The sequence below is a fragment of the Cebus imitator genome, unplaced genomic scaffold, assembly GCF_001604975.1.
Source record: "Cebus imitator isolate Cc_AM_T3 unplaced genomic scaffold, Cebus_imitator-1.0 Scaffold101, whole genome shotgun sequence".
Classification (NCBI taxonomy): domain Eukaryota; kingdom Metazoa; phylum Chordata; class Mammalia; order Primates; family Cebidae; genus Cebus; species Cebus imitator.
In genome coordinates, this window is record NW_016107416.1 from 2,644,413 (window position 1) to 2,671,160 (window position 26,748).

Consider the following 26,748-nt stretch of genomic DNA (forward strand, 5'->3'; position numbering starts at 1 on the left):
AAAAAAAAAAAAAAAAAAAAAAAAAAAAAAGACACATTTTTAAAATAGAGAAAATTTTTGTAGAATTAATTTGACCAAGTATAGAAACATAACTTCTGTTTAAACAGCTTTTATTTTATGTAGTTACTGTAATTCTAAAGTTTATCTGGAAGAATAAATATGTAAAAATAACCAGGAAATTTTATATAAGAAAAATAGGGGATAACATTTTGTATTAAAATTTATTGTGAGACTATAATAATGATAAGAAATAATACAGAATTAAGATGTACATGCAGGACACTTTAGTGAGTATTTAACATGAATTTTTATTGAATCATCTAACAATCTTGTGAGATAAACACTATTAATTATTTCCCTTCTATAGATAAGAAGTTAAAACTCAGGGAAATAACTTGTCCAAGGTCACACAGATAGTGAATAAGGGATCTGGGACCTTGGCACAGAGACCAAACCTAGATCTGTCTTATTTTAATTTTGTCATTTAGAAATAATAAAAAATTGAGTATAACACAGTGAATAGTAGAGATCCAGAATTTGACCTATTTTTGGAATTACACATATTGTGTTTGTTCAGAAATATAAAATCTAAAAAGATATACAAAAATAGGCTGGGCACAGTGGCTCATGCCTATAATCCCAGCACTTTGGGAGGCCAAGGTGGGCAGATCACATGAGGTCAGGAGTTCAAGACCAGCTTGGGCAACATTGTCACCCAGGCTGGCATGCCGATCACAGCTCACTGTAACCTTGACCTCCTGGGCTCAGGTGACCCTTCCACCTCAGCCTCCTGAGTAGCTGGGACTGCAGGTACACACCACCGTGGTTGGCTAATTTTTGTATTTATTTGTAGAGATCAGGTTTTGCCATGTTGCCCAGGCTAGTATCAAACTCCTGAGCCCAAGTGATCCTCCCACCTGAGCCTCACAAAGTGCCTATGTTTTTTTAAAATTACCAGAATTTCCTTTGTGGGGGAGGTCACTGTTACTTTTATAATCAAGAGGATAAGAGCTTTTTGTTTTGAAGAGAACTTATACTCACTATGACTGTCACTACAAGGAAACCTTAACAATTCATTGTAAATTCTGTTTCTGATTTATGTTCTAAATGATATATACTATATTTTTATGGTAAGACTGGTGCCTGAATTTCTTCCAACTGCCAGCTAGTAAGTGCTAATAAACTTTGAGAAATCATGAGAAAAAATAATCTTCCTAAAGAAAGACAAATTGGGCCGAGCACAGTGGCTCACACCTGTAATCCCAGCACTTTGAGAGGCTGAGGTAGATGGATTGCTTGAGCTTAGAAGTTCGAGGCCCGTCTGGGCAACATGGCAAAACCCCATGTCTACCAAGAATACAAAAAATTAACCAGGCGTGGTGGTGCATGCCTGTGGTCCCAGCTACTCAGGAGGCTGAGGTCAGAGGATTGCTTGAGCCCAGGAGGTTGAAGTGAGCTGTGATCATCCCACTGCACTCCAACCTAGGTGACAGAGTAAGACCCTATCTCAAAAAAAAAAAAAAATTTGGACAAGTCTTCTTACAATAAGATAAACAAGGCCAAGTGTGATGGCTCATGCCTGTCATCCCAGCACTTTGGGAGGCCGAGGTGAGAGGCCAGGAGTTGGAGACTAGCTTGGGCAACATGATGAAACCATGTCTCTACAAAAAATACAAAAATTAGCCAGGCATGGTGGCACATGCCTGAAGGTTGCAGTGAGTCGAGATCATGTCACTGTACTCCAGCTTGAGCACCAGAGTGAAACCCTGGCTCAAAAAACAAAAGGTAAACAAAGAGCTTTTTCTGTTTGAATTATTTTAAAATGTTCTTAATGAGTTTTGTGTTTGAAGTAAACAGTCTTACAGTATTCCCTGAGTGATAAATGCCAGTGTCATATGAGCATCTGGCTATTCCAGGTTATTCTGTGCTGCTTTCCTTAATCTTTCATTTAATTTGAGTCTTCATATGTTCTTCTCCAGATAACAATAAGTATGAATTATGTTATTGGAACCCATGGATGGTTGCCTTATGACAGAAACATTTCTAATTACTTTACATTCATCAAGGATCAAACTGTGACAAATCCAAAGTAAGTAAATGAATATTTAAAGCAAAACAGCTATACCAGGTACCTTATTGCCAGGAAAAAACAACTGGATTAATTGATTCATGTTATTCTGAAAGTAATGTTTTTTGTTTTTTTGAGAAGAGTGTCACTCCGACACCCAGGCTGGAGTGCAGTGGCACAAGCTCGACTCACTGCAACCTCTGCCTCCCAGGCTCGAGTGATTCTCTGGCTAATTTTTTTTTTTTTTTTTTTTTTTTTTAAGTAGAGCTCGGGTTTCACCATGTTGGCCAGACTGGTCTCAAACTCCTGACCTCAAATGATATGCCTACCTCAGCCTCCCAAAGTGCTGGGATTACAGGCATCAGCCACCCTTCCTTGCCCTGAAAGTAATGTTTTGAGATCAAACTATCTCTTCTTCCTTCCTTCCTTCCTTCCCCTCTCCATACCCTCCCCTCCCCAGCCTTCCCTTATTTTTAAGTTCTATCCTGAATTTATATTGGTTTAAATATAAACTTAATTTCCATAATATCAGTTATAGAAATAAATTACATTAGGAATAATAGACTTCCTTGTAATTTCATTCTACCTTATTTAAAAATAAAACCTATGTATTTTGATCTTTAAAAGTTATGTTCTAACTTAAAGCTGTGCTTCCCTTACACTGAGTTATCCTAACTATTTGTTTGCTTATATTTTTTCCTAGTTAAATCACATTCATGACCAGGCACAGTAGCTCATGCCTGTAATCCCAGCACTGAGGAGGCTGAGGCATGTAGATCACCCGAGGTCAGGAGTTCAAGACCAGCCTGGCCAACATGGCAAAACCCCGTCTCTACTAAAAATACAAAAATTAGCCAGTCATTGTAGTTAGCACCTGTAATTCAAGCTACTTGGGAGGCTGAGACAGGAGAATCGCTTGAACCCAGGAGACAGAGGTTGCAGTGATTTGAGATTGCGCCACTGCACTACAGCTTGGACAACAGATCGAGACTCCGTCTCAAAAAAACTAAAATTAAAATAAAATTTGAAAATCACATTCAGTCTTGAGGGTCACATTATACCATATATTTTAAAACAATAATGATATAATTGTTATCATATCTTTGTCTTCCTCAACTAGAATACAACTCCCTAAGATTAGGGGCAATGTCTTTTTTTCTTTCTTATCCCCATAGTACTATAATGTTTTGTAAGAAGCATATTCTCAGCAAATGAATATTGAATAATAAAGTTTTATAGCTAGAGTATGAGAATTGCTGTGTGTGTATTTTCTGTATACACGCTGAAGTGCAATCACTTGTCTTTCTGCAGAATCTAGATTGGCTAAGCTCATAGGTATTGCACTTGGAAGCTGATAAAATCAGCATGCTTGCTTTGGTTCGAATGGAGAACAGTCATCATAAGTGTTGTTAGATACCCACTTATCTGCTTGATTTATCTCTTATGCATCACCTTGTGTAGTACATCCCTGGTTTAAGTTTATTTCTGATATTCCTAGTCCTGGCATATCCTGTCTTGCCTTTAAACTTTAAGGCTGCCATTTACAAAATCACCAGTTGTATTCAGTTGTCATTGAAAGCCAGGATTGAAGCTTTTTTTCACACTTCCACTGATCGCAACTTTTTTTGCTTAGCACTTAAGACTATTATATATATTCTTATTTTATAAAAAATATTATAGTGAGATAACACATTTTCTGAAAGTCTGTCATTTATTAATAGACATTTCAAATAGGACATTTGGGACTAATTTTTTATTTCTTTTTTAGAAATGTTTAAAAAGAATAGTTTATATGAGTGTAAGTGATCTTTTAAGGAAAAGTCTAATATTTGTGTTTACAGAACTCAGCGCAGCATGAATGGTCCTTTTGCTCCTGGGCTAGAGGTCACTTCTAAGCTATTTGTAGTATCACATGATGCAAAGTTGCTCTTCAGTGCTGGATACTGGGATAATAGCATTCAAGTGATGTCACTTACAAAAGGCAAAATTATCTCTCACATCATCCGGCATATGGGTAAGCATTAACTTTTTTCCAAGAACACCCCCCAATTTTTTTTTCTTAACTATAAAAGTAGCACATGCTCCTTGTAAAGAGCACTAAATTTTACCTTTGAAGCTGAGTGAACTTTGTGATTATGTAGGATTATAAATATATGCTTTCTATAGGAGTATCTCATGTATTTTGGATATAATAAAGCACCATATATATTTAATACAGCTTCATAGTATCTGGAAAACGTTAGGCTAAGTTTTGTTTTTTTTTTTAATGGGTGATAAAGGTAAGAATTTTAAGACAAAATGGTAGCAAAATCTGCTGTCATTTAATAAGACATCAACTGCCCTATTACTATGTTAACAGTTAAACATGAGAGTCATAAAATTCTTGAATGTAGTTTTAACTTGCTACTTCTTAGTGTCTCAGTCTTCAATATAAGAATAAAACATTGAGTAGATTTTTTTCTATAAACCTGTCAGGAAAGGAAAATGGAGTTTGCTGCCCATTCTGTACCAGTCAGTTCTAAGATATCACTTAGCTCAGCTGTTTATAGTTTAAAAAAATATATTTTGTATTGTGAATTTATAGTATAGTATGTATAGTTTTTCTAAGGACTCATATTTTATAGGATAACAATTCCCAATGGGAGTAGAAGGTGAATGCGGATGAGAAAGCAAAGAAGCATATGAAAATTAACTGGAGATCTATCTCAAACTATCTAACCTCCTCCTAAGATTGTGGTAGTCATTCCCCATACTGCATGTCTACTTCTCATCCCCAAAGAAGGGTGATTTCAAAGAGAGCTCTCCAACATGATTTTGACACTGCTGCTTTCCTATGTCACTCTTCCCCAATGCTTTTCCAGTAATGCCTACATTCCTCCCTTTTGGTATGACTGCTTTAGGAATAGTTAGAACATTAACAAAAATTGCTCTTAAAGTTCTATTCTAGCAAAACGAGACATTCATTTTATTTTATTCCTTTTCTTACAGATATTGTGACTTGCTTGGCTACAGATTACTATGGAATGCATTTGATTTCTGGTTCCAGAGATACTACATGTATGATATGGCAAATAACACAACAGGTAGTCACATATTTAAATGTTCTTGGTTTAGATCAGAGATACACCCTGAGAATACTAGCAAAATCTTCTGCTAAGACATCAAATTGTTTTCTGGCAGTGACTGAGCTCCTTTGTATTCTTTTTATCCACATTTTGTCCTGTCCAAATCACTACACTTTTTCCTAGGTTTACTGTCTGATTCGTTACTTATTCACTATTGCTTTCCAAAGATTCTTCCTTTTTACCTCTCCTAGGAAAACAGTAATTATTTTTATTGTCTTATTAGTATAGTAACATTTCTACGTTCTTTCTTGTGGGACTACTAGAAATTATAGATTTATCGTTTTCATCAACCTTATTGCATTCTCCTAATAATATTGGTCCAGGAAGTATCATTTTTGTTAAATAGCTTCTGTTTTCTTTTCTTTTTTCAGATGGAGTCTCACTCTGTTACCCAGGCTGGAGTGCAATGGCGTGATCTCGGCTTACTGCAACCTCTGCCTCCTGGGTTCAAGCGATTCTCCTGCCTTAGCCTCCCATGTAGCTGGGATTACAGGCGCGTGCCACCACACCTGGCTAATCTTTTTTTTCTTTGTATTTTTGGCAGAAATGGTGTTTCACCATGTTGGCCAGGCTGGTCTCAAACTCCTGACCTTCAGTGATCCGCCCACCTCAGCTTCCCAAAGTTCTGGGATTACAGGCGTGAGCCACCGTGCCCAGCCAGCTTCTATGTTTTCTACATTGTCTTAATTAACAGGCTTTCTCCCACTCCAAATTTATAAAAAGTATCTAGAAATTTTCTTCCATGTAAAAATCTAGCAGAGCATGGTGGCACATACCTATAGTCCTAGCTGCAATACATGGGAGGCTGAGGAGGGAGGATTGCTTGAGCCAGGGAAGCAGAGGCTGCAGTGAGCTGAGATCCTGCCACTGCACTCCAGCCTGGGTTAAAGAGCAAGATTCTGTCTCAAAAAAATTTGTTTTCTTCTAATTTTTTTGGTTTTATTTCTTATATTATAATCTTTATTGATAATTATTTCTCTATATCGTATAAGGGTTTGTTTACTTCTAAATAGGAAGCCATTTATGTCAGCATAAATTATTAAGTAAGTCACCTTTACCCACTGAATTAGATCTTTTTCTAGACTCTTCATCATTTGCACTTAAAATGTAATTTCTCAGCTAGTCTTACGTAGGTATTTATTCTTACATATGAACTTATGTTTTAACCATACCCTCTTTTTTAAAAACTCCATTTTAGTCTTACTGAAATTGTATTTAATTTATATGTTAATTTGGGTTGAGTTTTGGGGTGTTTTGTTTTGTTTTGTTTGAGACAAGGTCTCACTATCATCCATGCTGGAGTGCGGTGGCACAATTATGGCTCACTGCGGCCTTGACCTCTCAGGCTCAAGCGATCCTCGCTTCTCAGACTCCCAAGTAGCTGGGACTCCAGGCATGTACCACCACACCTGGCTAGTTTTTGTATTTTTAGTAGAGACAAATGATTGTCTCTGCCACGTTACCCAGGCTGGTTTTGAACACCTGTGCTCAAGTGATCTGCCCACCGTGGCCTCCGAATAAATTGGCATATTTTTAAAGCTATTTATTTACAGAAATACAAAGTGTCTTTCCATGTTTGTTTCAGGTCCTTTTTATGTCCTTTGATAAAATTTCTTTCTAACTTTTTCATTTAGATCCCATACCTTGTGATATTTACTTATAATTATCATTTTTTATTACTATTTTTAGTGGGGTTTTAAAAATCATTTTCACTTCTGATTATTGCTAGTATAAAGAAAAACTTTAGTGATTTGACTGATTTCTGTACAATTATCTTATATCCAATTACTTTGCCAAATCCTCTTATCAACTCTCATGGTTATTAGTATTTCTTGGATTTTCTTAAAATAAGGTAGGTAATACAATCATGTGATCTGAAAATAAAAGTGATTTGCTTTATCTTCTAATATACTAATTATTTCATTTTCTTACATTACATTATTAGCTAATACAATAAGGTAGGCAAAATTATAATGAGCATCCTTTGTCTAATTTTGATGAAAATGCCTTCAGATTGTATAGTGTTTGCTGTTAGGTTTCACTAGTTGTGTTTTTCACATTTATGTATTTAGCGTCCTTCTATTATTTTTTTATTTTGATAACTTTATAGTTTTAATCAAATGTTAAACTTGTAAAAAATTGGCAAAATATAGTATATTTTGTATCATGTGTCTTAGCAGTCACTTTTAGTATCTCCATCTTACAGCATCTTATTTTTTTAGCCATTTGAAAGTTGGAGATACCATGTTCCTTTATTCCTAAACACGTCAGTGTGTATTTTCTAAGATAAAGACAATCTTATACATAACCCCAGTGAAGTTATCAACATCAGAATGCTTAACATTTATACCATACCATTAGCTAATCAACAGTCTATGTTCTAATTTTATATTCCCATAATGTTCTTTACAGCTGTTTTTCCCAGTTTATCTTATATATGGTTTTTCTCTTTTTCTTGATAATAATGTATTATGTTGAGAAATTTCCTAGGTTTGAACCATCCTTGAATTTTTATAATAAACCCACATAATTTATGGCATATTGTATTGTTATTACACTTTACTGTTGTATCTTATTAGCTAGTACTTTAATAATTTCTCTACTCTTTTTCTTTCTTTCTTTTTTTTTTTTTTTCCCTTCCTTCCTTCCTTCCTTCCTTCCTTCCGTCTGTCTTTCTTTCTTTCTTTCTTTCTTTCTTTCTTTCTTTCTTTCTTTCTTTCTTTGAGATGGAGTTTCACTCTTGTTGCCCAGGCTGGAGTACAATGGTTCAATCTCAGCTAACTGCAACCACTACCTCCTGGATTCAAGTGATTCTCCTGCCTCAGCCTTCTGAGTAGCTGGGATTACAGGCGCGTGCCACCACACCCAGCTAATTTTGTATTTTTAGTAGAGACAGGGTTTCTCTATGTTGCTCAGACTGGTCTTGAACTCTCAACCTCAGGTGATCCACCCACCTCGGCCTCCCAAAGTGCTGGGATTAAAGGCTTGAGCCACTGCGCCCAGCCGATTTCTCTATTCTTAAGTAAAATAGATCTTTTTGTTCTATCTTTATCATGTTTTGTATGGGGATACTCAGTCTTTACCAACTAAATTCAAGAAGGGCTCCTCTTTCTCTAGAACTGGAATTACTTCCATAGTGTAGGAATTACCTGAGTTTTTTATAAGTTAAATATAGCGCACTAATCACTCAGACTGTTATTCACAGGAAAAGACAAATTTGTCACAGGTAGCAGAATGTCAAGGGAAATTAATGTACACTGTATGGAACAGGTAGAATGTCTGGGCAGAGTTGTCTAGGATAATCACATATACAAATAGCAACTATTCAGATAAAACAAATAATATACAACTATTTGTATGCTAATGACAAAGCATGCTAAAGACATGAAGAAAGAATCTTCTGGACAATAATTCAAAGAGCAATTTTTTTGCAATACAATTGTGTTGTTAGGAAAACATAAGAAAAACAGTTCAATAAAATGGAAGATAAAGATGACATTATAAAATAGCATCATAAGATGTAAATGAAGGTTGCAGAAGAATCAAGCTGAGATTAAAACCAATACCATTACATATTCTGTAAATATATATACCTACTGCGTACCCACAAATTTTTTTTTATTTGAGACGGAGTCTTGCAGTTGCCCAGGCTGGAATGCAGTGGTGTGATCACAGCTCACTGCAACCTCCACCTCCCTGGTTCAAGTGATTCTTCTGCCTCATCCTCATGAGTAGCTGGGACTACAGGTATGCGCCACCACACCCAGCTAATTTTTTGTATTTTTAGTAGATGTGGGATTTCACCATATTGGCCAGGCTGGTCTTGAACTCCTGACTTTGTGATCCACCCGCCTTGGCCTTTCAAAGTGCTGGGATTACAGGTGTGAGCAACCACACCCAGCCTCACAAATGTTTTTTTAAAAGGCTACAGCCAAGACCTATAAAAAAATACAGGTACAAACATAAATAAACCTGAAGCAGAAAGAAGAAAGAGATTTGATGTGGCTGAAAACCAAATTAGTGGCATGGAAAAAAAAGATGTAATCAAAGTGAAAGCCAATAAAAAGATAACTTTAAAGAACTTAGAGAAAGAATGATAACTATAAAATCAAAGACAGTCAGCATAAAGGTAATTTATGTCCCTGAAGTAGCAATCCGAATAAATGGAAAAATTATTCAGCCAGACGTGGTGGCTCATGCCTATAATCGCAGCACTTTGAGAGGCTGAAACTGAAGAATTGCGTGAGCCCAGGAGTTCGAGACCAGCCTGGGCAACATGGCAAGACCCCTTATCTCTACAAAAAAAAATTTTTTTTAATTAGCCAGGCATGATGGCACATGCCTGTGGTCCCAGTTATTCAGGGAGGCTGAGGTGGGAAGATCAGTTGAGTCCAGGAGGTTAAGGATACAGTAAGCCTGGACAACAGAATGAGACCCTGCCTCAAAAAACTAAAGTTATTCAGAGATATAACACAAAAAGTTTATTTGAAGTTAAGGAAGAATAAATCTGTAGATTAAAAGGGGAAATAACATACTTGGAAAAATTAATCCAAGACTGTCAACAATGCTACAATTTAAGTTTTTGAACTTCAAGATGGAGAATAATTCAGAAATCCAAGTGGTACTGTAAGAATAAGTACTACTATGAATAGACTCAGTGGTTGTAACTAGTTGCAATGTTAGTTTGTGATTAGAACATTTAAATGCAATATGAACCTTGTGAAAAACAGGAAACAAAGCCACCTTTACCTTTGCTTTTCTCTTTTATTATTAGGGAGGTGTTCCTGTGGGCTTAGCATCTAAACCTTTTCAGATTCTTTATGGACACACCGATGAGGTATTGAGTGTCAGCATCAGCACTGAGCTAGACATGGCGGTGTCAGGATCGAGGGTAAGATTTCACCTTTAAGAAATACTAATTATTTTATCTACAAATTTATTAGCAACATTTATAACTAAAAAGTTTTTCAGAGCAATTGATAAAAATATTGAAATATTATACCATATTTGTATAGGACTTTGCAAAAGAAAGAAAAAACTGAATGCTATTTTGGGATTTTATTGGTTTTATTATTTAAGGCAAGAGGGCATTCTAGGAAATAAAATACGATTTGAAATTTCAAGGTGGGAATTTTTCCTAAGGTACATATATTCTTGATGGAATAATCATTTTCTCAGTTCCTTTTCCGCATTTCTTTATCTGGCCCATTCTACTTTTATTCTTTTTTGCTGTTTTTTTTTTCTTTGTCTTTTTCATTTTCTGGAATTTTCTGTGTGTAGGATGGAACTGTGATTATACATACCATTCAGAAAGGTCAGTACATGAGGACGTTACGACCACCTTGTGAAAGTTCACCGTTCCCGACCATTCCCAATTTGGCTATATCTTGGGAAGGACATATTGTTATCTACTCCAGCACTGAGGAAAAGACCACCCTCAAGGTATATGACCTTTCATGCAATAGAGGTAGACTCCTAATAGCGTATTGTTCCCTCCCACATTATAGATGAGGTTTTTTGAAGAAAGATAGAACACCATTTTAAAGATGTTTTTCATTCATCATTCAGTTCGTTTAATAACATTAGATGGACATCTTCCACAATCGTAGCCTCACATTAGTATTTTATTTTCGGGATTTCTGTTGACCTGTGTAATATATGATTTCAACATAATTTCTGATTATATAAGATTTTATAAGCTTAATCGGAAAGTGGAAACGATAGCCAACTGAAATTCCTTTTGCATAAGGCAGGGTATAAATAAACAAGCCCTCAATTTTATGTTTGTTTCCTTTCAGTGACATCATGGTTGATTGATTGATTGATTGTGTGTATGTCTTACTCTGTTGCCCAGGCTGGAGTGCAATAGTGCGATCTCGGCTAATTTTAACCTCCGCCTCCCAGGTTCAGGCAATTCTTCTGCCTCAGCCTCCCGAGTAGCTGGGATTACAGGCACACGCCACAATGTCCAGCTAATTTTTGTATATTTGGTAGAGGTGGGGTTTCACCATGTTGGCCAGGCTGGTCTTAAATTCCTGACCTCAGGGGATCCGCCTGCCTTGGCCTCCCAAAGTGCTGGGATTACAGACATGAGCCACCATGCCAGTCCTTATTTTTTATTTTTTTGAGATAGAATCTCATTCTATTGCTTAGGCTGGTGTGCAATGATGCAATTATAGCTCCCTTTGGCCTCTAACTCTAGAGCTCAAGTGATCCTCCCACCTCAGCGCCCTCAGTAACTGGGACTGCCAGCATGTGCCACCACACCTGGCTAGTTTTTTAAAATTTTTGGTAGAGCCGAGGTCTCCCTATGTTGCCTAGGCTGGTCTCAAACTCCTGGACTCAAGCAATCCTCCTGGTTTGGCCTCCCAACGCACTGGGATTACAGACATGAGCCACCATGCTCAGCCTAAGCTTTTTCAATATTAAGTAAGAATATTCGGGGGCCAGGCCTGGTGGCTCATGCCTGAGGCAGGTAGATCACCTGAGGTCAGGAGTTTGAGACCAGTCTGGCCAACATAGTGAAACCCCGTCTCTACCAAAAATACAAAAATTAGCTGGGCATGGTGGTGCACATCTGTAATCCCAGCTACTCGGGAGGCTGAGGCAGGAGAATTGCTTGAACCCAGGAGGTAGACGTTGAAGTAAGCCGAGATCATGCTGTCTCACTCTAGCCTGGGAGACAAGAGCAAGACCCGGTCTCCAAATAAATAAATAAATAAATAAATATTTTTTTTTCTTTTGTTTTAAGAATGTAGGGTTTTGTGGAGGGCTGAATAAGATGTTAATTCTTTTTTGGGAGGAATGAGAATTCTCATTTAATATTTACTTGGCAGTCTGATTTGAAATCACTTTAGTAATATTGCCTACATACTTGGTCTTTAAATATAGCCATATTTTTATCCCAGAATTTTAAGCCGAATAATTATTCTGTTATAGTCAGAGTTTTAACTAGTAATATAAAAACTCAGTTTTTATTTGAGATTGTTTAATTTTCCTCAATTTTTTACAGGATAAGAATGCACTACATCTGTTTTCTATAAATGGCAAGTATCTAGGGTCTCAAATTCTGAAGGAACAAGTATCAGATATATGTGTTATTGGAGAATACATTGTCACAGGAAGCTTACAAGGATTCCTGTCTATAAGAGATCTCCACAGGTAAGTAATAAAAATTAAGGACGTATCACTTAAGAAAAGGTGGCAGTACTTCTAGCCTGGAGTGAAAATCAGGAATCTAAGATTTTTAATCTTTTGGTTTATCATTTATTGTAAAAATTTTTCTTTTGGCAAGTACAAAAAAAATTGGAGAAGCTAAAGTATTTCTGGACTCATAAATGAAATATATATATATGTAGAAAATTTTACATTATGCAAATTTTACCACAATTAGCAATTTTTCAAGCTGAGCATAGTATCTCCTGCCTGTAATCCCAGCACTTTGGGAGATCAAAGAGGGAGGAATGCTTGAGCCCAGGAGTTTAAGACCAACCTGAGCACATAGCAAGACCTCATCTCTACTGGGCATAAAAACTTTAAAAATTAGCTGTTAGAAATAGAAGTTGGGAGCCACAAAGAAAATGATCACTCAAACAAAGTTCTCAACAAGGCAATTTTACATCTGCAGAAGGGTGCTGCCTATAAGCCTGATTACCACCAGAGCACCCCGAACAAAGGAGAGGAGGGCGTTTTATCCCTAACACATGAGGCTTCTACTACTGTGTCCAGTCTCCATTGGATGGGGCCAGACTGCACAATCCAAACTAAACCTGATTGGCTAAAGCTTAAAACTTTCCTAAATAGGTAAACACAATGGAGAACAAAGGAATGGAGGAAGTGCTTGCAAAAAGGCTAGGAAGGCAATAACATGTCCAAATAAGGAAAGGAGTATATGCTACAAGCTAGGACATGTGTGCCTAGGCTGATCAGGAAACAAGTGGATCACGACTTTAGAAATTAAAGGACAAGGAGACAAAATATGCATATGCCTTATTTGACTTAATTGGCTTCCTTTTTGAGGAAGAACTTCACTGTATCTATCATTAGCTGGGTGTGACGGCATGTGCCTATGTTCCTAGCTACTTGGGAGGGTGAGGTGGGAGGATTTTTTGAGCCCAGGTCAAGGCTGCAGTAAGCTGTGATCATACCACTGCGTTCTAGCCTGGTCAACAGAGCAAGACCCTGTCTCAAAAAAAAAAAAAAATGCTTTAAATATGTAGAGCCAGAAAACAGTGTTCATAGTATGAAGTCTGAATTATGGATTTGGAAATTTGTCCAAATGATGGTTTGAATTTTTACAAACTTAAGGTTTTTTTTTTAATTGTGTTAAATTTTTTTTTAATTGTGTGAATTTTTTTAATTGTGGTAAACTAGAGTATATTTAAAATACTTATGCATGTGTGTGTATAAAATTGGTGGGGGAATCTGTTGTCATTTAATGAAGTGAAGGAGAGAGATATTGGAGTAGTGGATATGTGTTTTTGTTTTTTGAGACCAAGTCTCTGTCACCCAGGCTGGAATGCAGTGGCACAATCTCAGCTCACTGCAGCCTGTTACCTCCAGGTTCAAGCAATTCTCCTGCCTCAGCCTCCTGAGTAGCTGGGAATACAGATGTGCACCACCATGCTCAGCTAATTTTTGTATTTTTAGTAGAGATGGGGTTTCACCATGTTGGCCAGGCTGGTCTCTAACTCCTGACCTCAAGTGATCTGACCACCTCAGCCTCCTAAAGTGCTAGGATAACAGGCATGAGCCACTGTGCCTGGCCCAAGATTTCTGGGCTTCTTACTTACCTCTCACTTATGAATTGAAAGGCAAAAAGCATTTAATAAGAGTGCCTAGGTGTTCAATTCTGTGATGCTTACTCATAATAATGGTCTTAAAGGAGTTTAAGACTAGTTGGAGGCCAGACGTGGTGGCTTACACCTGTAATCCCATCACTTTGGGAGGCAAAGGTGGGTGGATCATTTGAGGTCAGGAGTTCAAGATACACCTAGCCAACATAGTGAACTCTGGTTCTACTAAAAGTACAAAAATTAACCAGGTGTGGTGGTGGGCACCTGTAATCGCAGCTACTCAGGAGCCTGAGGCAGGAGAATCACTTGAACTCAGGAGGCGGAGGTTGCAGTGAGCTGAGCTCGGATTATGCCACTGTACTCCAGCCTAGGAGTACAACCTAGATAGAGCAAGACTCCATCTCAAAAAAAAAAGTTGGAGAAATAACAGTATTTATGTACTGTTGTGAATGGTTTAAGAGCTAAATTATATGGTCCCAGTTACATGTGCAAGAAGAATTTTAAAGACATTAAGGATTAGTGTGGATCTGAGTAATCAAAGGAGTCTTGATGAAGGATTAGTAGGAATTGAAATGCAGATGAAAAGACAGGGGGGACTTTTTTTGGAGATGGAAGTAGGCAAGACGTGGGGAAATAAAGCACAAAGACGCAGGAACAGCAATGAACATGGTGTGTACTGTGCTGCATTTCAGGGATAAGGTCAGAGCAAGGCTAGAACAAATGCCCACTAAGAGTCTGAGGCTCAGAGAACGGTGACTGGTACAGGAACCTTATTTCTACCTGTTTTAGGATAAGCACTAAGGATAAGAATCTAGTTAGTATCCATGTAGAAAACTATGTAATAGTTGTGTTCCTTACTTTGTCTCTCACCTTCCCTCTAATCTCTCTAAAGGGAGTGTAAACACTATTTACCTTAGATAAATGGTGAATGTAATAAGATGTAAGAAATGCAGAATAATAGAATGGGTTGGAAAATTGAAAAAAGAGTAAGCTTCTCTAGAAAGTCAAGGTAATATTCTTATATTTTAGGTTCATGGTTGCTTTATTAATATTTTGTTTGATTATCTATGGTTAGAAGAAAAATAGATGTCAAAAATAGAGAAAAGATCTATTTATCAAGTATTTTAAGTAATTCTGTAAGTACAGGCCCTTGTGTGCATCTGACTTTCTGGACCCAAGTTCCCACATCTGTAAAATTAGAATGCAGAACCAGATGAGTATTATTTTCTAGATATAAAATTCTGTGAATTCAGTATAAAACCATGTAATTATGTCTTTTTTTTTCTTTCTCTTTTAGCTTGACTCTCAGCATCAACCCGTTAGCCATGCGATTGCCTATCCATTGTGTTTGTGTAACCAAAGAAAACAGCCATATTCTTGTAGGTTTAGAAGATGGCAAATTGATTGTAGTTGGTGTTGGCAAGCCAGCTGAGGTAAAGCCTAGCATCAGTAATTTCGCTTCTCATGCTGTTGGGGATTACTTTGGTTCGCTTTCATTCCAACTGATTCAGAAGTCACCATTTTGGATAAACAAATTAAAAACCAAATTTGGTTTTTCAAAAGGCAGTAAATAAAAAGAGGATAAAGCTATTGTTCAAGAGTGATGTTTATGTTATAACTGAAAGCCCACCTTTGGCAATTCTATCTACCATTCTATGTGAATAAGAAAATTATTTTATTCCAAATCTAGATTCAAGAACATGACTTAGATTTTCAATACATAAGAGCCTTTACAAAAGAAAAAAATATAGGCTCACACAATAAAACTACTTACTTTTTAATTTTAATAGATACCCACCATAACTATTTATCAGTTGTTCTTTTGTGAAAGCAACGTTTTTTATTTGTAACTACAAATATCCCCATATATGTGCTTATTCTCAGTGAGTTTCCTTTAGTTAAATTTACTTGCTAATGATTTATCAATTACTAGATATTAGATACCATAAATCCAACTCTCACTCAGGAAAACTTAGTAGTTACACTCCAAGTTACTGATTCTTCCAAATCATTTATGTTATAACATAGTTAAATTAAGCATTATAAGTTTTTTTTAAGTCACTGTTTGTGTTTTCTGGGAAATCTAACAGTATGGGATCTGTCGGGGTTATTTCAAGGGAAGAAATTACTATCACACAGTCAGTGGCTATAATAACCTGTTAAAGATCATAAAAAACCTGTTTAGTAAATATTTGAAATTTCTTCAGTCCTTATGCTTTTCTTTTTAGCATATTATTTTAACAACAAAAAAGTATCATTCAATTAATGTTACTGTGTCTGGGCATGGTTGCTCCACCTGTAATCCTAGCCCTTTGGGAGGCCAAGGCAGGCAGATCACCTGAGATCAGTAGTTTGAGATCAGCCTGGCCAACGTGGTGAAACCCCGTCTCTACTAAAAATGCAAAAATTAGCTGGGTGTGTTGACATATGCCTGTAATCTCAGCTGCTCAGGAGGCTGAGGCAAGAGAATCACTTGAACCCAGGAATTGGAGGTTACAGTGAGCCAAGATTGCACCACTGCACTCTAGCCTGGGTAACAGAGCAAGACTCTGTCTCAAAAAAAAAAAAAATTAATTCCAGATCCAACAGTCTCTCAATGTCAGCAACACTATATCTCAGTGTTTCACTTATATTTAAAACATTTTAAGGATGTTTCCATTCAGTGCCAAGTTTCTTGATTACCATATTTCGCAAGTAAATACTGTCTTATTCTCTGTTAATGTGATAATGCTCCAACTTTACTCTTTGAGTGTATTTCACTTTCTGTGCTTCAGTCAAGTGCCTTTCAAATTTGCTTACCCTTCTGTCACCTTAAGTAAGTTTGTCAGTTTCTGATGTTACTGAATTTTTTAATGCAATTACCATTACGTGCATACATTTGCTTTTAAAAATTGATTGGCCAGCTGGGTGTGGTGGCTCATGCCTGTAATTCCAGCACTTTGGGAGGCCATTGTGGGTGGATCACCTGAGGTCAGGAGTTCAAGACCAGCCTGGCCAACATGGCAAAACCCCATCTCTACTAAAAATATAAAAATGAGCCGGGTGTGGTAGCAGGTGCCTGTAATCCCAGCTACTTGGGAGGCTAAGGCATGAGAATCTCTTGAACTAGGCGGAGGTTGCAGTAAGCCAAGATTGCACCACTGCACTTCAGCCTGGGGAACAGAACGAGACTCTGTCTCAAAAAAAAAAATTTAAAAAAGATTAAAAAAAAAAATTGATTGTCCAAAGCACCTAAGCAGCTTCATTTTATAGGCTTAATGTTTTGTAATATTTACCAAATAAGTTTGGTAATTTGCCCTCATTGAAAGATTTATATAGGCTACAACACATAGAATCTGAATTGTATATAGCATGTATGTATGTGAGAATTGTTAATGAAAGTATCTTTTTACACCTTTGGCTGTATCAGCTAAATTATAGATCTACTTTAATAAATTAAATATTTAGAATCTTGTATAATTAAAATATAATTTATTCTGTATTACAATGTAGAATATGAACTAGATCGATATTTACTTGCAAAAAGATATTTCTATTTCAATATCTATTTTTATCTAAAACATCAAAATTGTGATTAATATATATTTTTAATCAGGTACTAGTTTTATATATTATTCTATTAGGGTGAAAATCCTATTTATAAATCAGACGGCAAGGTAGTAGGGCTTCAGAAAATACATCTGCAAATGTAGCTGCGAAGCAAGCATGCCAGAGCCACTAGTATCTTTGTATGAGGCTTTTATCACTCCAATAAATATACCCTAGAAAAGTGACCATTAGGCCAGGCGAAGTGGCTCACAGCTGTAATCCCAGCACTTTGGGAGGCCAAGGCAGGTTCATGAGGTCAAGAGAGCGAGACCATCCTGGCCAATATGGTGAAACCCTGTCTCTACTAAAAATACAAAAATTAGCTGGGCGTGGTGGTACGTACCTATAGTCCCAGCTACTTGGGAGGCTGAGACAGGAGAATCGCTTGAGCCTGGGAGGCAGAGGTTGCAGTGAGCCAAGATCACGTCACTGCATTCCAGCCTGACAACAGAGCGAGACTCTGTCTCAAAAAAAAAGGAAAAGTGACCATTAAAAAAGGGTGGCAACCCTGTCTCAAAAAAAAAAAAAAAAAGGAATCACCATTAAAAAGTAGATTGCACTTGAGAAAGTAATTACAAGAAGCCATAGGGTTTTTTCTCCCCACCTAGATGTTTAAGCACTTAAAGGACATTTATTTATTCATTGATTTAATTAATATTTTTATACACTGGGAAGGATGATAGGTAATGCAAATTTAATGGTGAACAAAATGCAATTCCTGGCTTCAAGGGGCTTATGCTCTCCTTGTTTTCTACATTACTTTTTATCATTCTCTTGTTAATTAGTTTTTGAAAGTCTATATCAAAGTATTTTAAAATTACATTCTTTTCATCAAAACTTTCCTTTTTTTTCCCCTTAAGACGGAGTCTCACTATGTTGCCCAGGCTGGAATGTAGTGGCACGATCTTGGCTCACTACAACCTCAGCCTCCTTGGTTCAAGTGATTCTCCTGCCTCAGCCTCTCAAGTAGCTGGGACTACAGGCACCTGCCACCACGTCCAGCTAATTTTTTTTTTTTTTTTTTTTTTTGAGACAGAGTCTCGTTCCATCACCAGGCACCAGGCTGGAGTGCAGTGGCACGATCTCGGCTCACAGCAACCTCCGCCTCCTGGTTTCAAGCAATTCTCCTGCCTCAGCCTCCCGAGTAGTTAAGACTACAGGCGCACGCCACCACGCCCAGCTAATTTTTGTATTTTTAGTAGAGATGGGGTTTCACCATGTTGACCAGGCTGGTCTCGAGCTCCTGACCTTATGATCAGCCCACCTCGGCCTCCCAAAGTGGTGGGATTACAGGCATGAGCCACCTCGCCTGGCTTTACTTTCTTATCCTTGCAATTGTCATTAACAGTACTGCAAATACAAGAAAATAAAATCTTCAAACCTACATGCCTTGTTAGCTAAATTAAGAATAATTTTGAGGCCGGGCACGGTGGCTCACACCTGTAATCCCAGCACTTTGGGAGGCCCAGGTGGGTGGATCACAAGGTCAAGAGATCGAGACCATCCTGGTCAACAAGGTGAAACCCCGTCTCTACTAAAAATACAAAAATTAGCTGGGCATGGTGGCGCGCACCTGTAATCCCAGCTACTCGGGAGGCTGAGGCAGGAGAATTGCTTGAACCCAGGAGGCGGAGGTTGCGGTGAGCCGAGATCGCGCCATTGCACTCCAGCCTGGGTAACGAGCAAAAGTCCATCTCAAAAAAAAAAAAAAAAAAAGAAAAGAAAAAGAATAATTTTGAGCCAAGTGTAGTGGCTCACACCTGTAATCCCAGGACTTTGGGAAGCTGAGGTGGGAGGATTGCTTGAGCCCAGGAGTTCAAGACCAGCCTGGGCAATATAGTGAGACCTCATCTCTACAAAAAATAAAAAATTAAAATTTATTAAAAATTTTTTTAAAAATATTTTTGAGAAGCTTATTTTGATGAAGTAATACATATTTTTAATAATTTATAAAATAAAAGAACCTGGTAATTTTGACATAACTGGCCTATTAAATGTTTAAATGTACACATTGGCATTAGACCTTTCTCAAAGACAAAATAAATGTAAAAGTCTTTCATTATTATTATGTGTGTATGTGTGTGTATGAGAGAGAGAGAGACAGATGTGATGCCTAGGCTGGAGTACAATGGTGCCATCTGGGCTCACTGCGACCTCTGCCTTCAGGTTCAAGCAATTCTCATTCCTCAGCCTCCAAAGTAGCTGGGATTACAGGTGGGCACCACTATGCTGGGCTAAATTTTGTATTTTTAGTAGAGATGGGAGAGTGCCATTTTGACCAGGCTCTGGTGTCGAACTCCTGACCTCAAGTGATCTGCCCACCTTGGCCTCCCAAAGTGCTGGGTTTACAGGCATGAACCTCCATGCCTGGCTGTCTTTTTCGATTATTAATAACCTTTAAAGTGCTAATAATTCTGCTAACAAAATTTATTTCTTTTCACTCTTCAAAATCAGTGTCTTATATATCAATTTTATTTATTTTTTCTTAATATTTATTCATTTCTTTGTATTACTTTACACAGATGCGTTCAGGTCAACTCTCTCGAAAATTGTGGGGATCGAGCAAGCGGCTTAGCCAGATTTCAGCTGGAGAAACTGAATATAATACTCAAGATTCTAAGTGATTGTTATTCCATTTTCTGTTACGATTACTGAAACCTGATTTATTGCTTTGTCACTTTAACCATATCTCTCAACTCCGCAATGTTACAAGGCTTTTATCCCTGAAAATCATTTAGGATAACCACAATTTACTGTGGTATATAAACTAATTCTTGGTCTATACTAAGATGGAAATGTATTTGATTTGATTTGATTTAGTGGCCCATTCCTAAAGGTCATTGTATCCATTTTTAAAACAAAATTCTAAAATAAGAAAATTAGGTTCAATTTGGTTATTATTCCAAATGATAAAATTTAAGATTTTTCTAACAAAAGAGTACAGATAATGGGACAGTTGAGAGAGATGGCTTTAAATACATTCTTAAGTAATCATTTTCCTATTTACTGACCACTATAATAAAAATATATCAATTTATTTATTGAACTCCTGACTGGGGATAATATTTTAAAGGTATCTGTTGCACACTTGGATTTTCAGAACTCAGTAAAAGTTACAGGTTTGCATGGTAAGAGTAAAATAAGAATATTGAAACTGGTACATTAGCTCATTCTACTACTACTTAGTATGTTACTGATGAGAAGTTACTGAAATCTATTATTGTCCTTAAATAATAAAAACTGAGTAGAAAAAGAGGAACTAGAGATACATTTTACAGATGTATTTCCTTAATAATTTAATTAAGCAGAAGTGCTAATTGTGATTTTGTCAGTTGGGTCTTTTAAGTAGCATTTGCAGCACAATTTACATTTGCAAAGTACAGAATTTCTTGACTCCTTCGCTAAGCAAATACTGTTTTACTCTAATAATTTTTTTTTTTAATTCTATTTTGTGTTTTAGGATTATAGCTAATTTTATTATATAATGTTAAATGTTAAGTTATGCTTGATTACTAAGATCTTAAAGTAAAAGCCTGATTTATTTAATTTGGAATTCAAAGACATTGTTAAACTTAGATATTTTTTGTAAGATTATCTTTTGGGTTGGGTCAGAGAGGTTTTACAACTACCAGTGTTTTTAATCCAAGATTCTATGTATTTGAGGGAGCTTGTGAATCCCTTTGAAATTTTGCAGAGATTTTGTATGTTAAATGCATTTTCAGGATGGAATGCTTCCATGGCTTTCTTTAAAGGGATCTGTGACCAGGAAAAAAAAAAACTTTTAAAATCAAGTAATAATATTCTTTTTGTTCCACAAATCATAGATGTCCTTATATCCAATTGTCTTCTTAATTGAATCATAGAGAAATTATTCCTTTGCAATTTCACTCTCTTGTTGACCACAGTATCCAGTGCCCTTTTCTTTATAGTCTTTTGAGTGAGTTTAAAAAAAAAAAAAAAAAAGTAAGAAATAAATGATTCTGTTTTGGGAAACTTTTGAATAGATTTGATTTGATGTGAGTCAGGGCTAGTAAAAAGCTATAGAAGAATTTTCTTTCTAGTAAGTAAAAATCTTCTGTTTTATTAAGGAAAAAATAGCTACATTTAAGGTAAATAACTCAGATAAACTGGATACAGCAATTGTAAAGTAGAATATCTGTAAATGTAAAGGTGTCTTAAGACTTCAGGAATTGAAAAAAGTCTCAAAATAAGTTCAGTGGCAATAATTATACTTAAGTGAGACTGGCTGGTATTCATTTATTCTTTCTTGGGGAGAATGGGAGGCTTCAATCCAGTGCTTTACCCATGGTGCCACCATGGCTATCTTATTTTTTATCTTACAGTTTTTCAAGAGATTTCAAGTCAGCGTAACTAACATTATTGATTTTTAGTTTTTAAAATATTGATTTTTGGGGGGAAACTTTCTGAATCAAAACCAAGTTTTATTTTGTTATTTATCCACAGATTTTGATTTAAAAATGCCTTCTTTATTTTTAAGTTTACTTAATATTGGATTTAAAAATTATTTTGGATGCTTATGTTTTCTAAAATTAGAAAAAAAAAAGCCTAAATGTTTTACTATGCTGCTTTTTAGATGGAAGAAATAAACAAGCAGTTTTTACTTTATAGTACAAATAAGTTTTGTTCACAATATAATAGGTATTCTACCTAGACTAATACTAAATATACAAGGTAGTGGATTTATTCCTTATATTGCTTTTTTCCAAAAAGTAAAAACCAAAAATGTAGAATTTAAAGACAAATCTTTGAGAATACTAGCAACAGTCTAGAGAATGGAACTTAAATGTTATATATTAAAAGAAGCAAACAGAACTATTAGCTGAATAATAAATTACTCATTTAAAGAGTATAGCCTACTGAATTACTAGATAAAATAATTGGAAAGAAGTACTTTTGAGATGTTATCCGTAGAAAATAGTCATAATATAATGGGAGAAATGAACAGTATCATTAGAATGAAATAACAGGTGGACACTTCAGTTAGTGAATATAGTATGTCAATTTGACTTACAGAGTCTGTTATCTTTGCAGAACTTTTAATCTGCTTTTGTTTCTTGATACTGGTGATGACGAAAATAAAAATCTCAGCATCCTGGTGATAGGAAGAGATTTATACCAAGATAATTATTTTACTTTTGGAAAATGAGATCAAGTATTAAAACATATAATAGCTGTGCACACTTAGAGAATAAAGAAGCTTTATAAAAAAAATTTTTTTTTTTTTTGAGACGGAGTTTCGCTCTTGTTACCCAGGCTGGAGTGCAATGGCGCGATCTCGGCTCACCGCAACCTCCGCCTCCCGGGTTCAGGCAATTCTCCTGCCCCAGCCTCCTGAGTCGCTGGGATTACAGGCACCCGCCACCATGCCCAGCTAATTTTTTGTATTTTTAGGAGAGACAGGGTTTCACCATGTTGACCAGGATGGTCTCAATCTCTTGACCTTGTGATCCACCTACCTCGGCCTCCCACAGTGCTGGGATTACAGGCTTGAGCCACCGCGCCTGGCCTATAAAATTTTTTTACAACTGTTTTCAATCAGTATTTTGTCATTACTCAGATAAAACTGAAAGAGAGAAGGAAAAATAGATCAGGGCATAAAAATCAGGAAAGTGTATAAAAATGAAGGTTGGCTAGTTGGTTTAGTCTTTCTTTTTAGCCTGTGAAGCTCATGTCTGTTATTAAGAAGTTAATACAAAATTAAAATCTATTAACTTTTTTTAGGTCACAGTGCAGTGCATCCTTTTGCAGAAGAAAAAATACCAAGTGTTCGTTCTGTCATTAGTAAGGAACACCAGTGAGGTTTCTTTTTTTTCTCTATTTAGGGCATATCAGAATTATCCTTCAAAGTACTCATATTGAAAATCAGATTTATGCTTCTGAAAAGAAGTGTGCTCTTAGAATTAGAATTTAAATTTGAAGGTTGAATCTTAATCTAAGACTTTTTTGTTGTTGTTCTTTAATCTAAGACATTTTATATTTTGTGTGAAAAGGAGTGGGCAGAGAAAACTGTTAACTTGGATTCCAGATTTTTATTTAATGATGATAGAGATATGACCTTTGCATTTATGTATATTTTATATTGTTACTACTAAAGAGATCACTGAGGAAATCTTGTAATTGAGCTTAAGGAAGTTAGCTCCTTTTGTATATTTATATTTATAAAATGAGTAGCATTATTCTTTACCACTTTCCAGTGAAAAGATATAAGTCCTAGGACTACATTAAATAGAGATATTATAATATTAAATAATATATAATATGTAATATCATGGGTGTCTGTGTTGGGGATATGTGTAAGAACTAGTCTTTTCAAATATATATATTTAAACCTGTCTTCTATAAACAGGTTCTTGAACCTATCTTTAGGATACAATTTTTGACTGGGATATAAGAAATTGAACATGGGCTGGGCGTGGTGATTCATGCCTGTCGTCCCAGCACTTTGGGAGGCCGAGGCGGGCGGATCACAAGGTCAAGAGATCCAAACCATCCTGGCCAACATGGTGAAACCCCATCTCTACTAAAAATAAAAACAAAAATTAGCTGGGTGTGTTTGCGTGTGCCTGTAGTCCCAGCTACTTGGGAAGCTGAGGCAGGAGAATCGCGTGAACCCGGGACGTGGAAGTTACAGTGAGCCAAGATTGCGCCACTGCACTCCAGCCTGGTGACAGAACGAGACTCCATCTCAAAAAAAAAAAAAGAAAAGAAGAAGCATGCTTTTCTGTTTCCTTTTTTTTTGTTTTCATCATCAGCCATACTCATGGCTTACCCTACGCATTGTTCCTCTCATCAGCTGAAACTGTTCCTCCCCAATAAGTGAGCAATCTTAAACATTTTTATCACCCTTAAAATCCATTCTCAATATTCTTTTTGCTGAATTTGTATATTGTGCATACTCAACATATTATTTGTTTTAAACTTGAGTCCATCCAGAGCATTGTTCTGTAGAGTTATCCGGTATTTATCAGAGTTGTGTGTTATTTTTCTTGATAACATTAGACAATGATATAGTATTATCAGTTATCATTTTAATATGATTTAAAATGTGGACGGCAGCCTGCCTTCTTTAATTTAAATCTAGGCCAAGCATGGTGGCTTATGCCTATAATCCCAGCACTTTGGAAAGCTGAGGAGGAGGATTACTTGAGCCTAGGAGCTCAAGTCCATCCTGGGCAAAATAGTGGGCCCCCACCTCTGCAAGACATTTAAAAATTAGCCTTGCATGGTGGCACATGCCTGTAGTCCTAGCTGCTTGGGAGGCTGAGGTGAGGGGATCACTTGAGCCTAAAGGTCAAGGCTGAAGGATTGCAGGGAGCTCTCATTGCACCACTGCACTTCATCCTAGGTGACAGAGACCCTGTCTTGAAAAAACATTTTTTTAAATTTAAATCTAGCAGTTTCTAGGCCAGTGGTGTTTTGTGTTTTGTTTTGTTTTGTTTTCAAATCCTCAAAATAGTCTTCATTCTACATTTTTAGTATAAAAATTCTACAAGTTAAGTGCACCACAGTGGAGAGAGAATCATACAACGCTGAACTTCCATAACAGTCAGTGGCACAGTCAAATATATCACATGTACAGAACACACAATTTAGATGAACTGAAATTATAAGATCCAACTTCAGAAAACAAAACATTAAGGATCCCTGAAATATTCTTAACCCTAATGAAATTTCACTGGACTCAAGTCATTTGTTCACAGTACAGTTTGCATGATATCTTTGTGCAAACATAGCTTAGTTTTTCTGGCACCAAAGCAAATTTGGGATAGGTTCGTGCAGGCAGGGACAACCTATGAGGAGGGCCCAAAGGCACCGTCTACTTTTGCCTGAGGAGATGTGAAAGCAGATCTGTGCTTGAGGCACAGAAGGAGTTTTAGAGCATCCTTGTGAAGGACTAGTTAAAAGACGACAAGTGGGGAGAAGTTTGAGGAAAGGAGGAAATTAGTCTGACTGGCTTTCTGTCCTCCACCGTTGATTCAATGGAGACTGGCAGGAAGAACTGGAAGAATAAGGTTGCAGATGGGATGGGTGGGGCAAGGGATGGAAAGGAAGATGGGGACAACTAATGGGTTCCATTTATATCAAGTAATGTAAATCAAAGACTTAAAGGAGATTAGAGGCCAATCAGAATAATTTGACAACTTTAATTCTTAGGAAGATAAAGTTCCCTCCAAACCTATTTTGATGTTTTATTACTAAAAGCAAAGACCAGTATAGTACAGTATTACTCCAGAAAAATTAAAGGAAGATCCTTAGGGTGGCTTCACCCATATTTATTTTATGAATGGATACCTCCCCTACCTCAAAATGCTTTAGGGAGGTACTGCTACCATTACATGGTTCTTTATTAAATTTGAAAAATGCCTGAAAGTTTGGACACCAGAAAGACACCCCAAAAACATGTGTCTAAACTGCAACTTCAGGTTAATATGACTAAAGGGGTTACATTGCGAGAAGTGCTGAAGGTATATGATGTCATTCCCAACACAAAGGTGGCCTTGGTTCCTCAGCAGATGGTGTAGCCACCATCTGAACCACCCATGAAGAAGTTCCCCTTCCGCTGAGTTATAAGGCTGTTGGCTCCCTGCATGACTGCAAGCTGGGCAGCATTGGGAGGGCATCCAGGAGGTGAAAGAGGAGTGTTGCCAGTGGTAGCCCAGCTCCAAATCTGTCATCTGCATCATACCCTCCTTCCACCAGCACTATAGAGCCAGCTGGATAGATGGGACTCACTGGATAATAAGCCATGGGGATTGTGGAACCTAAAGGCCCAACAGCCACAGACTGGGCCATGGGAAGATACAGAGAGGCTCCAGGAAATACAGCTGACATGGTGGGGACTCTGGGTGCACAGTGCTCAGATGATAGAGCTCTGAGTAGGCAGGTGGAGCATCAATATAGGGTGGTGCCTGAGGAATATGCAAGGTCTGAGGCATACTGGATTCCCAGCAGGCTGCACAGGGTAGGTTGGCTGTTCATGGTGGCTGTGGGTTCGCTTCATCTTGACATTGCCAGGCCAGTGGTTCTTACTGGACATTGCAGATCAGACTTTCTATGGAATTTATAAATATACAGATATCTAGGCACTGCTTTGGACTTCCTGAATCTCTATATTCTTGGTATTATGTAACAGGATTATTAAAAAATTATG

General features: G+C 36.9%; 1 protein-coding gene and 1 pseudogene across 1 annotated transcript in view; one reads left to right on the plus strand and one right to left on the minus strand.

Annotated features, from left to right (window-relative positions):
• The window catches only part of NBEAL1 (neurobeachin like 1), a 198,761-nt gene extending 177,147 nt beyond the window's left edge, over window positions 1-21,614 (plus strand). Inside the window, exons 48-55 of the mRNA XM_037741503.1 lie at window positions 1,980-2,089; window positions 3,910-4,082; window positions 5,057-5,151; window positions 9,968-10,084; window positions 10,474-10,635; window positions 12,206-12,354; window positions 15,286-15,421; window positions 20,099-21,614. Of these exons, the coding sequence (XP_037597431.1) occupies window positions 1,980-2,089; window positions 3,910-4,082; window positions 5,057-5,151; window positions 9,968-10,084; window positions 10,474-10,635; window positions 12,206-12,354; window positions 15,286-15,421; window positions 20,099-20,200 (1,044 nt within the window). The 3' untranslated portion in view covers window positions 20,201-21,614. The remainder of the gene's footprint in view (window positions 1-1,979; window positions 2,090-3,909; window positions 4,083-5,056; window positions 5,152-9,967; window positions 10,085-10,473; window positions 10,636-12,205; window positions 12,355-15,285; window positions 15,422-20,098) is intronic.
• A 3,679-nt stretch (window positions 21,615-25,293) lies between these two features.
• LOC108310117 lies at window positions 25,294-26,598 on the minus strand (annotated as a pseudogene).
• Between the last annotated feature and the right edge of the window lie 150 nt (window positions 26,599-26,748).